The following is a 16,462-nucleotide window of genomic DNA, read 5'->3' as shown; positions in this document are numbered from 1 at the left end:
ATCTAAGTATCAGCATCAGCGTGTCAACTGCTCAGTTTGTAATAGTTTAGTTTGTTCAGTGCATTGTAACAAATCTTGTATTTATCGTGTTTCCTTAGTTATCTTAATTAGTTAGCTAGCGTATCCCTGAATTGTAGGGATTGTGTAGAATAGCAGTATATAATCTCTTGTAAAGGTTTGTGAATCAAACACGCCTTTCAAAAACCCTAATCGCTGCTTTGTGCACACAATAATCTCTTTGTGAGATTATCTTTCTTAGTGAAAGTTTTTCTTCGTGAATTTCTCTTGTTCTTAATTACCATCATTGTTTGATATTTTGATTGATCTAAAGGCCTCTTCAGAACTCGCCGAGTCGCCAACTTACACGTGCTCGAAATCCCGTCTCTACTCGACGAGTCGGGCTATAGACTCGCCGAGTCCCTCTTGAAAACTTCTAAATAAATAACAAGGAAACAACATACGAGAGATGGGTCGTTACAATTCTCCCCCACTTGACTCAGACTTCGTCCTCGAAGTCTGCTATGGCTGAATCTGCAAATAACTCCGGGTAGTGCTCTCTCATCTCCTCCTCAGCCTCCCACGTCCACTCAGACCCCTTCCGGTGCTGCCACTGCACCTTCACTAACTGAATTACCTTGTTCCTCAAGGTCTTTGTCTTCCGGTCCAGAATCGCGACCGACCTCTCAATATAATTCAGGCTGCTATCAACCTGAATATCTTCTAAGGGAACAACTGCTGACTCATCCACCAAACACTTCCTCAACTGAGACACATGGAAAGTGTTGTGGATCTGGCTAAGCTCTGCTGGAAGATCCAACCGATAAGCAACCCAACCCACTTGGGCCAAAACCCTGAAAGGACCAATGAACCTGGGGCCCAACTTGCCCCTCTTCCGAAACCTGATGACACCCTTCCAAGGTGAGACCTTCAGAAGGACCATATCGCCCACTCGGAACTCCAAGTTCGAACGTCTCCTGTCGGCGTAGCTCTTCTGCCGACTCTGCGCAGTTTGCAGTCTACTATGAACCTGTTGAATCAACTCGGTCGTCTTGAGCACCACCTCAGTGCTCCCAATGACTCGCTGACCGACCTCGCCCCAACAAATCGGGGTCCTGCACTTCCTCCCATAAAGCATCTCAAAGGGAGGTTGATCAATGCTCGCATGATAACTGTTGTTATACGAAAATTCCGCTAACGGAAGATACGTATCCCAACTGCCACCGAAGTCTAGGACACATGCCCGGAGCATGTCCTCGAGAGTCTGAATCGTCCTCTCGCTCTGTCCGTCCGTCTGAGGGTGGAAAGCGGTGCTGAAATGGAGACGAGTACCCATCTTGTCGTGAAACCGCTTCCAGAATCTGGATGTAAAACGGACGTCTTGGTCTGACACCACCGATACCGGCACTCCATGACGTGCTACTACCTCCCGCACATAGATATCGGCTAACTTTTCCGCCGATATGCTCTCCTGGATCGGTATGAAATGAGCACTCTTCGTCAACCGATCCACTATTACCCAAATCGAGTCTACCCCACGTGCGGTCCTGGGAAGCTTGGTGATAAAATCCATGGTGATGTCCTCCCATTTCCACACGGGATGTCTAACGGCTGCATCTTGTCGTGAGGCCTCTGGTGTTCTGCCTTGACCTTCCTGCAGGTCAGGCACCTTTCTACATACCAGGCGACATCCCGCTTCATGCAGAGCCACCAGTAATCGGGTCGAAGATCTCTATACATCTTCATCGCCCCTGGGTGGATAGAAAATCGAGACTTATGAGTCTCGTCCATCAACACCTGTCGTACTCCGCCCCAGTACGGTACCCACACTCTCCCATGAAGGGTCAACAACCCCCGACTATCATAATCAAACGAAGCTACTCAGCCCACTATCCTCTCACACTTCTGCCTCTCCTCCTTGAGGCCTTTAACCTGAGCCTCCCTGATCCTTTCCAACAACGGAGTAATCACTGTCATCCTCAGACATAAGTCTCTGATAGGGGCTGTTATCACCTTGCGGCTTAGGGCGTCGGCCACTACGTTGGCCTTCCCTGGATGATAAAGGATTTCACAATCATAATCCTTCAGCACATCCAACCACCTCCTCTGTCTCATGTTTAGACTCGGCTGATCCATAAGGTACCTCAAACTCTTGTGATCCATGTAGATGGTACAACGGACCCCATAAAGGTAATGTCTCCAAATCTTGAGGGCAAACACAACCGCCCCCAGCTCCAAATCATGGGTAGGATAGTTAGCCTCGTGAGGCTTCAACTGTCTCGAGGCGTAAGCTATCACATGGCCTCGCTGCATCAATACTGCTCCCATACCTGTGATTAAGGCATCACAATAGACTACAAAATCCTCTACTCCCTCTGGCAAGGTAAGGATCGGAGCCTCGCACAATCTCTGCCTGAGGGTCTCAAACGCCGCCTGCTGCTCAGGCCCCCAACGAAACACCACCGACTTCTTGGTCAGTCGGGTGAGCGGTACTGCTATCTTGGAGAAATCCTGAATGAATCTCCTATAATACCCTGCCAACCCTAGGAAGCTCCGAATCTCGGATGGAGACTTCGGGACCTCCCACTGCATCACGGCCTCTATCTTGGCCGGATCTACCAAAATACCCTTCTGGTTAACGAGGTGACCAAGGAACTGCACCTCGCGCAACCAGAACTCGCACTTGGAGAACTTCGTGAAAAGTCTCTCCCTCCTCAAAACTTCTAGCACCTCCCTCAGGTGCTCCTCGTGCTACTCCTGCATCTTGGAATACACCAAGATATCATCTATAAATACTATCACAGACCGGTCCAACATCGGCCTGCACACACGATTCATGAGGTCCATGAACGCGGCTGGAGCGTTGGTGAGCCTAAATGGCATCACCACAAACTCATAATGACCATACCTGGTCCTGAAAGCAGTCTTCTGCACATCCTTATTTCTGACTCGCATCTGATGATACCCAGAAAGTAAATCGATCTTGGAAAACCAATACGCTTCCTGAAGCTGATCAAACAAATCATCTATCCTCGGGAGTGGGTAACGGTTCTTCACCGTTACCTTATTCAACTCCCGGTAATCTATACACATACGGTGCGACCTATCCTTTTTCTTCACAAACAAAATCGGAGCTCCCCAAGGCGAACTGCTCGGTCTGATGAAACCTTTGTCTAGAAGCTCTTGTAACTGCGTAGACAACTCCTGCATCTCAGGGGGAGCTAACCGATACGGTGCCTTAGCTATCAGCGCCGCACCCGGAATCAGATCAATCCCGAACTCGACCTGCCTCTCAGGAGGTATTCCCGGTAAATCCTCTGGAAATACATTCGGGAAGTCTCGCACCACCGGAACATCGTCAACTGCCGTCTTGCCCTTCTCTCGGGCATCCAAGACATAAGCTATATAACCGGCGCAACCCTGCTGAAATTAGCGCCTCACCCTCGGTGAGGAACAGAGAGCTGGTCCTCGCTGTGGCCTCTCGCCCTGAATCACTAACTCTCCCCCACTGGGAGTGCGAACCCTCACTAGTTACAGCTCGCAATCAATCACCGCCCCATTGGGACTCAACCAATCCATGCCCACTATAACCTTATTCCCTCACAGGGGAATAGGGACCAAGTCCATCGGAAACTGCTCGTCGAACAACTGAAGAGAACATCCTTTATGCACTCTGGCGACCCTCACGGTCCTGTCATCTGCTATCTCGACCTCTAGTGGACAATCCAGCTCCCCTGGAGCTCTACTGAATCTCTTGCTAAGCGCTAGCGATAAAAACGATCGGGTAGCCCCCGAATCAAATAATACTGTAGCAGAAATGCCGTTCATAGAGAATGACCCCGTCACCACATCAGGAGTCGCTTGTGCCTCGCCTGCTGTCATCTGAAAAGCTCTACTCTTCGCCACCGGCGCCTCGGCTCGGCCCTGCCGGCCATCTGTAATCCTCAAAGTAGCAGGGGCTGGTGCAGCCACCTTCCCTGCTGCGGCTAAACTCGGACACTGGGATTTTTTATGTCCCCTCTGATTGCACTGAAAGCAAATCAGATATGATGTTGCAATGGCGGTAGCAGGGGCCGTACAATCCCTGCTCAAATGCCCAGTCCGACCGCACTTGTAACAGCCGGAACTCCCTGCTTTGCATACCCTATTGTGCAATCTCCCACACTTGCCACATCGACCGTGGCTCTGCTGACTCCTGGATTTGTGATCTGAAACCTTGGGCTTTTTGCCCAAACTACCTGTACCCGAAACCGCCTCCGGTTTCCTCTTCTTCTCCATCTCAAGGTCAATCTCCCTCTCCCGAGCCCTAGCAATCATGTCATCCAGCGTTTTACAGCTGGACCGGCTCACAAACTGGCGGATATCGCTCCACAACATCTCATGATAACGGGCCTTCTTCATTTCCTCATCGGTTGCATACTGAGGAATGAGAAGAGCCCTCTCCCTGAACTTGGCGGTGATCTCCGCCACGGTCTCTGTAGTCTGGGTGAGGTCCTGAAACTCTCTGGCTAACTGCTGCACCTCAATAACCGGTGCAAACTCCGCCCTGAACCTGGTAGAGAAATCAGCCCAGGTCATGGCATCTAGCGCTGCATCATCTCCAATGGTATGTCCGACCTCTTCCTACCAATCTCGTGCCCTGTCCTTCAGAAGACATGACGCCAATCTAACCTTGTCCCCCTCGGGACACCTGCTCGTGCGGAAAGCGTTAGCCACATCCGCCAACCATCTAGTACTCGCTATGGGGTCCCGTGCCCCGTGGTAATCTGGAGCTCCACATGCCCTGAACTCCCTGAACGTAAGTGTGCGCGACCCCATCATGGCCGCCACCTTGGCACGGAAGGTGCCCAACCTCTCATTCATCAGCTCTAGGATACCCTCCTTGATCGAACCGAAGATCACAGGAGTATGCTCCAGTATGATACGAGTAATCTCTGAAGAAAGAAACTCTCTGGTCTGCTCATCCATATGCTCGTCCCCCGAGCCTAATCCTGATCCCTCCCCGGCACCTCCACTGCCGGCTGCTGGCCTCAAACGCAAAACCACCATTCTGAAACACATCATAGCAACATCAGAAAACTGAAATATCTCAAGGGATCATTGATACTACTACTAGCTTCCTGGTCTTGTCTCATCCTTCCTTGATTCGAGTACGGATCCTCTGCTTTCAGTAGTACGGGCCCATACTACCTTCCACATCTATCCGTACTTTCCTCAAGAACTGCCTTGACTCCACCAAGTCACTTCTACTACTACTGATCTCTACTAGTCTCATCCTAGGCTTGCCCTAGGGAAATCTCTGACTCCACTCAAACCAGTCCTTAGCTGCTGAAGGCCTCCTTGTAATGCTAATTAGCCATCACCTGAATACCATCTCATGTGATGAGGCTTAGATAATCCTTTGAGTAAAAGACTCGTCCCTACAACGGTTAGACTCAAACAAGAGCTGCGCAATGGGGCCAAATCCAACACTCTGAGATTATTCAACCCTAATCACATGTGACGTGACGTATTCACCTAATGGCTAACTCTCATCACCAAGAGTCCTACAAAGCACAAAGCAAGCAGCATTCGGACACATGAAACTACTCAAGCAAATCTATTCTCATAATGAGAAACTGTACTAGCATACAATGCCAAGCTCATACTATCAGGCATAACCTAAACAAGCTATCCTACTATTGTCTACTCAATACTAGCATACAAATCTTGTAAAGCTGAAACACATATAGCAGGCACAAAAGGCATCCTCCTAGATCCTTAGTCCTATTCTAGCATGCTGTTCTACTGAAACTGAAACTGACAATCATAACATAACTTGTATGGGTAATTTGGGAGTACTTACTTGAGCTCGGCTAATAGCATGCACCACACCCTTATCTCGTTTTAAAATTCTTTTCATTCTAAGTGCTTTTCAAAATTTCTTTCGAAAACATTTTTCCTTTTGAAAATATTTTTATCTTTCCCTTAGTTTGAGTTCAGATACACCCGGAGGTGTATCCGAATCCCTCAAACCAAGGCTCTGATACCAACTTGAAACATCCTAAAAACACGACTCGAAAATTTCATTTTTAATATAACAAAGATCATAAAAATGAGTATCACATAATAAAACCATACGTTGCGTATCTCAAACCATAATAAAATACTGTGAGAAAAACTGTGTCACAACTGTATCAAAACATATCTAAGAAACTGAATCAACTCCCAAGACAAAACTGAAGTTGTGGTGTGTGCGATGCCATCATCCCGAGCTCTTCCCTTTACTTGCGGAAGTACCTGAAACCAAAACTGAAACTGTAAGCACGAAGCTTAGTGAGCTCCCCCAAACTACCACATACCACACAATAACAAATAAAGCACATACTAGGCCTTGCCCACTGCATCGGACCGAAGTCCGGAACTGACTGCATCGGACCGAAGTCCGGAACTGACTGCATCGGACCGAAGTCCGGAACTAGCTGCATCGGACTGAAGTCCGGAACTGACTGCATCGGACCGAAGTCCGAAACTAACTGCATCGGACCGAAGTCCGGAACTGACTGGGACCTTGTCCCCTGCATCGGACCGGAGTCCGGAACTAGCTGCAACGGACCGAAATCCGGAACTGTCTGAACATAGCATAACATAAACACGTATCTGCTAACATAACACATATACTGCATCGGACTGAAGTCCGGAACACATAACACATAGACATGCCTGAATCACAAAGACATCAAGCACCCTGAACTACTGCTTCAGACCGAAGTCCGGAACTAACTGCTAGTTAAACGGACCGGCATTGTGGCCGTAGACCCGTTCCTACTGGTAGGAAACTCACCTCGTGAACTGGCTGCTGAGTGTATGACTCTGGAAGCTATCTGCTGCTGCTCCGGTATCTCCCCGGCTACAATTCCATAAACACACTCAATCAGATACTAATAAATGCAATGGGGTAAAATGACTCTTTTACCCCTGGTCAAAGTCAACTCTCCCGGTCAAAGTCAACCTACAGTTGACCTGACTCGCCGAGTTGGGCCGCCAACTCGCCGAGTCTCTATTCTCACTTCTCAACCCTACTCGCGGCTACTCGTCGAGTATGGCATCAACTCGACGAGTTTCCTTTCGATTCTAGAACTCAGGCCATCTGCATCCGACTCGCCGAGTTGTATGAACAACTCGACGAGTTGTTCTTGAATCTAAGAAGAGTGCCTTGGACTCGCCGAGTTGTATGAACAACTCGTCGAGTCCCTCCATTACTGAGTCAGACCTCCGGCTCACTGAGTCCATTCTACTACTCACTGGTCCCCACTCGGCATCACTAAAAAAGGGAAAAAATCGGGGACTCGCGACTCGACTCGCCGAGTCGCATGCATGCAGCTACTCTAAACTCGATTCTGCTCGGATCCAGCGCATATAACTTATAGATTTGGGCTCCCTAAGCTCGATTAACACGTAAAGATTCTATCTTTGCGTGCCCATATGCACCCATGAAGACTAAAAGGCTCAAAAAGCATAATAAAGGCTAGATCTAGGGTTCTCAAGCAAAGAAACTTCGAAAAGGCACTAGATCAGGGCTCTAAAACTCCTAAATGAACAGATCTAGGGATATCTTGACCCAACAAGGCATCCACACAACTATAAACCTTGAAAAATACATTAAACTAGCCTTAGAAGTGTTCTAATGGAGGTTTTAAGCACAAAACAGAATGATTCCGATACATACCTCAATGAACTCCGACTTTGGCCTTGGATCTTTACTCTACTCTTCCTCTTTTTGGTCCTTTCTTCTTTTTCTTCTTCAATCCTTCAAGAATCCACACAAAAACACTTTAATCATACAAGGAATGGTTTAGGGTTTCTCTCAAGCTCTCTGAGGGTGAAGGAGGCGAGTTTGGGGCACATAACATTGCTTAAATAGTGAGCAAACCTGGGGATTTAGGGTTTCTTCCTGGCAGGCGGGCCGAGTCGCCAACTTACACGTGCTCGAAATCCCGTCTCTACTCGACGAGTCGGGCTATAGACTCACCGAGTCCCTCTTGAAAACTTCTAAATAAATAACAAGGAAACAACATACCAGAGACGGGTCGTTACATTTAAAAAGGTAATTTTCTTTTGAAAATTGATACCATGGTTTATTATTTGCATGTAATAAACATGATATTATATTTTTTTAAACTACAATTATAAAACATTTAAAGACCCTTTTTACATACCTTAAATCTATGCAATCCTTTTGAAAAAACACTCGCACATCTCTTGTATGCACTAGTGGGATAAATGATACCTAACCACTTAGTGTTGTCTTTTGATGGCCAGGGTGTCTTCGCGATTTCTATAACCAAGTTATAGGACGATTACACAAGTTTTTTAAATTGGACGATTTGATCAGAAATCTTTTGTGATAAATGATACCTAAGCAAAAGAGATAAGAGGCATAGATGGGATCAAAGATGTCTAATTAAATTTGTTATTAGCGATCCCATAAATCTAGGAATTATATAGCAAGATATAATTGATAATCGATATGTACTGGGTTAAATTCAAATGGATGGGATAAAGGATACCTAACCATTCATTTGTTCTGCAACTTGGATCCTAGACCTTGATAATTAATGTATTTGGAAACTAAAAGGGTATTAATTATTGAAAATACTAAATGAATTTTGTTAAAATTTTGTAGTTAAATAATCCATTCTCATTATCATGAATTGTCATTTTCTTTAATGAATTAATGAAACAATAACATTCACTAGATACAACTTCAATGAATGAGTTCATGTCTTAAGAGACAATCTTGTAAGAGATATGAAATTGTATACACTTAAAGGTCCTAGTCCTAAACTATTTGCTCTGAGCAATTAAATCTGGACATGATACCTAGTAAAGGCATCAGTTTGATGCTTAAGATGCTTCTAACATCAAGCTAGAAATAGTTATTCATGACTTTTAGGAAGTCTTTGATAATTTAAACATCTATCTGATGATACAACAGGTCAAGCAATATTCCAATAAATACATTGATATTTTATTTAAAGCTAGTTTGAACATTGGAATAATGCAAGGCTAAAAGAGTCACCTAGTGTGATCCACGAGACCCATGTTTTATGGACTGAACACCTTTAAGCCCAAAATATCTACTAAAGCCTACATAGATGGATCTTGTTTCTTTTGTGAAGAAACTGGACACTAGAAGAGAATTTACTCTTCTTATTTAGAAAGAAAGTGTGGAAGAGACTAGTACCTCTAATATCTCCTAGATAGAACTCATACTTTTTCATATAACACTTAGGTACTTGGTACTTAAATGTTAATCTAATATTTATAAATGACTTCCAAATATTTACTGAAGAGTACCATTTGAGCACAATCAAGTTGGAACTACACTCTCAAAGTTTAGTTTATTATTTATGCATAGAACACAAATTATTTGTAATGTAAAATAAGATTTGTTTTGGAGCAATGTATGTTTTAATTTAGCATGCCTGTCTCAGTTAATTTATTCAAATGGTTGTTCATTTACTTAATCGTTTTTCATAACGATAATATTCATATTCTAAAATGATTAACTTTTATTTATGAGACTGGATCTCATAATAGAATTACAAAGTAAATATCAACATTTTTATAAATAAAATTAAGTTCTATATGCAAACACTTTTGACTTAAACTTGTTTTAAATCAAACTCATATTTGACATTGTTATGTTTATTATATAAATAGCATTCACATATTCCAACTTCAATAAAGGGATATTTGAAGGCAAATAATGTAGTTTATTTGATATATGTGAACCTTATTTATATGTAAAGGATTCCTAATGATATTTTCACTAAAGTGTAGAGAAAATAATTAAGGAACTATACACTTTGGTGTATGACTTCCTTTCTAATGAATGTCTGAGATTAAGCACAAGATACCAAATCAACTTTATTAACAACTATAGTAGTTTTAATTATAGTTTACGTGGTAAATCATAATTGTGAAATCTTTGTTGAAGGTTTCAAAAACTGAGATACAAACCGATAAGAACCATCTAAGCCCTTAATGTCAATAAAGGATGAATTAAATCTTACTTGGTATGATTTACTTTCTAACTGATAGAAATATCCTCCTTTAATCTTTTTGGGATAATACTTTAATCACTATTAATTGTATCTTGAATACAAATATCAACTAATAAGTAGATTAAACACTTTATAAGATTTAGTATGGAAGGTCTCCATCCTCATCTTACTTAATGTTTTATGGATTTGAAGTCAATATTGGACTAAAGCTTCTAAACCCAAAATCTACTAAATACATATTTGTGTAATACTCTAAATGTGGCTTAGATTATCATATGCAAACCCACCAAGAATAAGTTCTTTTATTCTTGTGAAAGCTAAGTTAGTAGAAAACAAGCTTTTAATGACAAAAGCAAGTGGGAGGTTCATGGAACTTGAAGCACTTAAGAACCATAACCTTATGTAGTAATAGTTGGCACTAGTTTTAACAAGGATTGTTAAAATTGAATAATAGCTATTCACAAACACAAATTATTCGCATTAATGGTATAAATCATCTACAACTTTAGAAATGTGGAATCTCCCATTGATGAGCTTTTGTTGATGTTTTCTGGAAAATACATTAAATACCAGGATGCTATGTCAGATCTCAAATCTGGTAAATGACTTAGAGTCATGATAATTAGATGTAATCCATGTATGAGAATCAAATATGAGCTTGATTAAAATTTATCCCTATAGCAAGACTAGAAAGATAAATGATTCTTCTAGAAAGAATTAATTACATGGATAACCATACACATTTAAAGCAGGACTTGTAGTAAAATGATTTTCTCATAGTCATTGCATCGACTATGGTCCTCATCACACTTATGACATTGACTGTGATCAAACCTTTTTCACAGGTAACTATGATTAGATCAACAAGGATATAATTTACTATAAATTCATATTTTTCAATATGAGATATAGTAAATAGGTTTCAAGAAAGACCACTTTTTCTTAATAGACATTTACTAGAAGATATCTATATAGATTAGACTTGAGTTTTCTTAATCCATGTTATCCTAACAAAATGTGTAGAGCTTGAGATCCACTTGAGGATATAAAGCAAACATCTAAATGTTATAATCATCATTTTATGTAAAAGCACAAGGTGTGTTTTTATATTAAAATGAATAGAACATGTGTGTTTACTAAGAACTAGTGGGAGCATAGTGACATTCATAATCTTGTATGAATGAGACATACTTAATCATTTGAAATCACATTCTGATTAAGCAAGGTCGTTTTCACCTTGACTCAGAAAGTGTTTCTAAAATGAAAGACTTAGGAAAGAGAAGATACATTCTTGGAATGTAAAATCTATAAGGTATAGATAAAATGAATTTTAAAAGTTTCATGTCCTTATACATATATTGGCAATATCTTGAAAGAGATCAAGACACAAGATTCTTTTGGAGAATTCTTAGCATTATCATATGACACCATTTTGAGCTAGCCTCAAAAGTACACAGCTCATAGGCTTGGACTAGATGAAATGATTTATATTCTATTTGCTTGGCAAATAAATTCATCATTTACGCCATATTATGCATATGACATGGTATTTGATCATGCTGTAAGCATCTCATAGGATACTAACTGAATACATGGTTAAGTCACTGGATGACTAAGAAAACATTCTAAGAGTACTTAAGAAGAACTAAGAGAATGTATATGAGACAATCAATTTAGAAATGATCTTTATGGAAAGAGCTACACAAGATGTTAATTTCTAAACAGATATTAATATTTATGAATTATAATTGAATTTTGACTTCATTATAGAATGAATGATAATTTTTGTTGGAATGAAGTCCAAGCAAAACATAATGACACAATCTACTACAAAATAAAAATACACTATTTTAGAAGTTGAATTCAAATATGATTGGATGAATGAGATAATTGAAAAAACTATGTTGATTTCTGCCAAGCGTGCAACAAAAATAAAGAGTAGAGACCATTCGAGTTTAAAAAAAAAAGTTATGAACCAAACGCACAAATTCTCCCAAACCACAGGAACCATTCGTATAATTTACTCTTATTTTTTATTTTGTTCATATCTGGTAACTATTTTTTTTATATACATTTGTGTAACAAACTTGTTGAAAGTTTTTACATATGACTATTATGACTGGATGTAACTTGGTGCTACAATAAGTCATAATGGTCATATGTAAACACTTCAAAAAAACAAAAAAACTAGATATAAACAAAAACGAAAAGCTCCTTACTTTACCAAGTCATATTCCTTTTTTTGTGATCTTTACTTTCTAATTTTTTTTTCATCCGTGGTTTCTAAAACTAGTCGATTGATATTTGTATATTTTAACATTTTTAATCCCATCTACACGATACTTCTAAATTATTTACTAAAGTCGAAAACAATTTTATGCATTCAAACCAAAATATGTATCTACATATATTCGTGGGTCCTGCAAAATCGGTTGAGAAATGAGAAAGACACATTCTTCAACGATCACAACCGTCAACGTGCCACCCCGAAACGATCCTTATTCGTGAGCTTGCCGGAATATGGCTTTGCTATCGATTCCAATACCCATCGCAAGCATTAGCATTTACGCAAAACCTTCGTCCCCAAATCTCCCATTCCTTTCCCCAATTCCCTGTGATTCAATGCACCCATGTCCAAGCAAACATTCACAGTATGTCTCTGTTTCAGACGACGTTTCAAGATCCCCCCCGCCGAACCTCCCACCGGAATCAAGTCCCTGTTCAATAAGTATTCAGCTAACGATTTCATGACCGCCGATCACCTCCAACGCTTCCTTATTGAGGTTCAGAAACAAGACAAAGCTACGATCGAGGAAGCTGAAGCAATTATTACGCAGAATTCCCCTTCTATCTTCCATCGCAAGGGTTTCAATCTCGAAGCCTTCTTCAAATACCTCTTCGGCGCTTCTAATCCCGTTTTATCTCCATCTGGTTCGGTAATCATACTTTAATTCAAATTTCATCTTATTTCATCATTTGTTTATGCACATTGCTAGATTATTGTTCGAATTTCTACGATCGAGCTGTTTTTCTCTCAATTGACTTTGAATATAGTCCTCAAACGCATTATTTTGTTTCTATCTTTTCCGTGATTGTCATGATGCGACTCAATAATGATTCCTATGGAAGTTTTAGCTTCTCTTTTGATAAACGCTTACTTTTAATGCTGATAGATTACTTCCAACTCATAGATTCTCTGCTTAATTGAGTATCCCGAGTCCTCAGAAATCAGAACTTTGTTATAGCAGTAACGTAGTTTCATTCTGTGCTTATGAATTTGCTTTAAAACCTAACCATCCAATGATTAGTAATTCTTTGCATAAAGAATCTATACTCTAGAAATCTGCAAATACATAAACAGCATAAGAACATAGTAGTTTATATGTAAAAGTATGGTATTCGCTTCTTTTACCATGGAATCAATGCTCAAACACGCATTCCACATATCATTATACCATAAATCATCTTTTGATCCTCTGCGATCAACTTTCAAGTTTCATGGGAAAGATAGTTAGTTAATAAGCATATTTGATCATCTTTTTATCTCAGGCTCACCAAGATATGACAGCTCCATTGTCTCATTATTATATTTACACTGGCCACAACTCATATCTAACTGGGAATCAACTCAATAGTGACTGTAGTGATGTTCCCATCATTCAAGCTTTGGAGAGAGGTGTAAGAGTCATTGAGTTAGATATATGGCCTAATTCAGCAAATGATGATGTGGATGTCCTTCATGGAGGGTAACAAACTAACAATATTTCTTTCTTATAATGTTGGATGTGATGCATTATTTTCATTAACTGTTTTTGTTATGATCTTTAGGACATTAACAACTCCTGTTGAACTTCGCACATGTTTAAAGTCTATCAAAAATCATGCATTTTCTGCATCTGAGTACCCTGTTGTAATCACTTTAGAAGACCACCTTACCACAGATCTTCAAGCTAAAGTCGCAGAGGTAACTTTATCATTTTGTTGGAAAATAAAAATTAGAATTTAAGTTATGATGAATTGATGATGCTCTTGATTTCAATTTAATCTTTGTATGAATAAAAGTGTAGATGGTTCATGAAATATATGGAGACACATTGTTTACTCCTGAAAAAGAATGTTTAGAGGAATTCCCCTCACCTGAATCTCTTAAGAAAAGGTTTATTATATCTACTAAACCACCTAAAGAGTACCTTAAAGCTAAGGAAACTAAGCCAAAGGGAAATGAATCAAAGGAGAAGGATGCAGAAGCTTGGGGTGGAGAAATTGCAAGCTCTGATGATAAGGTGCATTAATGTAAATTACTTTTTTTTTTTTCCAATTAATGTAAATAAGATATTTAGTTGCATGTTAGTTCACATAAATGTAAATCAGATACACAGTAGTCTGTTAGGTGGCTGACATAAGATGTAAATTAGATATACAGTAGTCTGCTAGGTGGTTGAGGCTGACATAAGATGTAAATCAGATACACAGTAGTTTGTTAGGTGGCTGACATAAGATGTAAATCAGATACACAGTAGTCAGTTAGGTGACTGACATGAGATGTAAATCAGATACACAGTGGACCAACCTTTGTAGACCTTAAGGGGTATTATGGTAATTTGTCGTTGTTGAAAACTAACTTTGTACATCCTCCCAGGATGATTCAGATGATGATGATGATGATTCGGATGATGAAGATGATGACAATGCAGCTCCCGAATATAAAAGTTTGATAGCCATCCATGCTGGAAAAGGAAAAGGTGGTTTGGATGATTGGTTAAAAGTGGACCCCACTAAAGTACGTCGTCTTAGTTTAAGCGAACACGAGCTTGAAAAAGCAGCAAAAACTCATGCCCCACAGATTGTCAGGTATTCCATCATTCGAAAATTATAAAGTTATTATTATTGTGTAGTATAATTACAATAACATTTGGGTTGTTTTAGTTTCACACAAAGAAATATTTTGAGGGTGTACCCTAAAGGAATACGATTCGACTCATCTAATTACAACCCATTGATCGGGTGGATGCATGGAGCTCAGATGGTTGCATTCAATATGCAAGTTAGACTTTGAAACTTTTTCTATATGAAGTTTGAAATAGATTTTTTTTTTTTTTTTATGTCCTTATAATATAATAACAGGGTTACGGAAGGTCATTATGGTTGATGCAAGGAATGTTTAGAGGTAATGGGGGATGCGGATATGTTAAAAAGCCTCAACTTTTGTTGAAGGGTGGTGATGAGGTTTTTGATCCAAGGGTGGAATTACCTGTTAAAATGACCTTAAAGGCACGTCACTATTTTTAATTTTTTTTTTTTGTAAAAGTGCTTATTAGGTGTTGATGTTTATTTATTACTTCAGATAACTCTTTACATGGGTGAAGGATGGTATTATGATTTTAAACAATCACATTTTGACGCATACTCTCCTCCAGATTTCTACGCAAAGGTAAACCTGACCATTAATTTACCTTCATATAATTTAAAATTTTAAATATTTTATATGGATTGAAGGTTGGAATTGCGGGAATACCTGCGGATACGGAAATGAAAAAATCAAAAACAGTTGAGGACAGCTGGAACCCAACATGGAATGAAGAATTTGAGTTCCCATTAAGAGCTCCGGATTTAGCTCTAATTCGGGTCGAAGTTCATGAATATGATATGTCAGAAAAAGATGATTTTGCAGGACAAACATGCGTACCAGTTAGGGAGATTAGTAAAGGCATACGATCGGTTCCATTATACAGTCAAAAAGGTGATGTGTATCAGACTGTAAAGCTGCTTATGCGGTTTGACCATTGACATAACTCATTAGTTGTAATGCATTTCACACCATTCATATAATTGTAACATTTTTTTTTTCGATGTTAAATCGTTCATAAGTTTTAGGAATTAATTAATCAAGTTATCTAGCAAAGTAATCTACTAAGATGTTTTAACATTACGAATAGGTTTCTGTTTATTAAATCCATGGAAGTGATTGTTGATTGTGGGGATGAATTTGCTTATTATTTTTGAGGGTAAAGTTTTTTATTTTTTTTGTAAAGGATAGTTAGTTAAAGAGTTGAAAGATTGATAGTTAATAAGCAAGGGATTATAATAATATTTAATATGATTTGTAGATTAGGGAAGTAATATTGATCTTAAATGGAGAATAAAGAAAGAGGGACTAGAAGTGTCAATTAGGTCAAACTTGTTATGTCTTGGGGACCATATTACTAGAAAAGCTTAGTATTGGGTTCTGATTAACAACTTTTGGCAGATGTTACAAGGCATGATGTCTAGATTCGATGGTGAGGTGAGGTGATCTTAGTGGGATGATTTCAATATAGTTAGACATCCAATTGAAAGGTTTGGGGTCGGATTTCAATGAAGGTGTGGTGGAATCTTTCAATGGTTTTATTTTGGAAACGGATATTTATTAGTGGGAT

General features: G+C 39.9%; 1 protein-coding gene across 1 annotated transcript; it reads left to right on the top strand.

Annotated features, from left to right (window-relative positions):
- Positions 1–12,493: 12,493 nt before the first annotated feature.
- On the top strand, positions 12,494–15,896 carry LOC145072956 (phosphoinositide phospholipase C 2-like). The gene is made up of 9 exons (XM_079019473.1): positions 12,494–12,982; positions 13,596–13,792; positions 13,875–14,010; positions 14,114–14,329; positions 14,686–14,897; positions 14,973–15,090; positions 15,171–15,317; positions 15,391–15,477; positions 15,543–15,896. Exons 1-9 carry the CDS (start codon positions 12,677–12,679, stop codon positions 15,831–15,833), a joined length of 1,710 nt encoding a protein of 569 aa, XP_078875599.1. The 5' UTR covers positions 12,494–12,676; the 3' UTR covers positions 15,834–15,896.
- The last annotated feature ends 566 nt before the right edge of the window (positions 15,897–16,462 follow it).

The sequence above is a fragment of the Lactuca serriola genome, chromosome 9 (assembly GCF_051521515.1).
Source record: "Lactuca serriola cultivar US96UC23 chromosome 9, Lser_US96UC23_V15, whole genome shotgun sequence".
Lineage (NCBI taxonomy): Eukaryota > Viridiplantae > Streptophyta > Magnoliopsida > Asterales > Asteraceae > Lactuca > Lactuca serriola.
The sequence above is the reverse complement of the archived record's forward strand: the minus strand, read 5'-3'. Positions and strand labels throughout refer to the sequence as shown.

Coding starts and splice junctions, on each gene's coding strand:
- LOC145072956 (XM_079019473.1), top strand. CDS start 12,677: ATGTCCAAGCAAACATTCACAGTATGTCTCTGTTTCAGACGACGTTTC. Junction 13,793..13,874: donor GTGGATGTCCTTCATGGAGG/GTAACAAACTAA, acceptor TATGATCTTTAG/GACATTAACAACTCCTGTTG. Junction 15,091..15,170: donor TGGTTGCATTCAATATGCAA/GTTAGACTTTGA, acceptor ATATAATAACAG/GGTTACGGAAGGTCATTATG.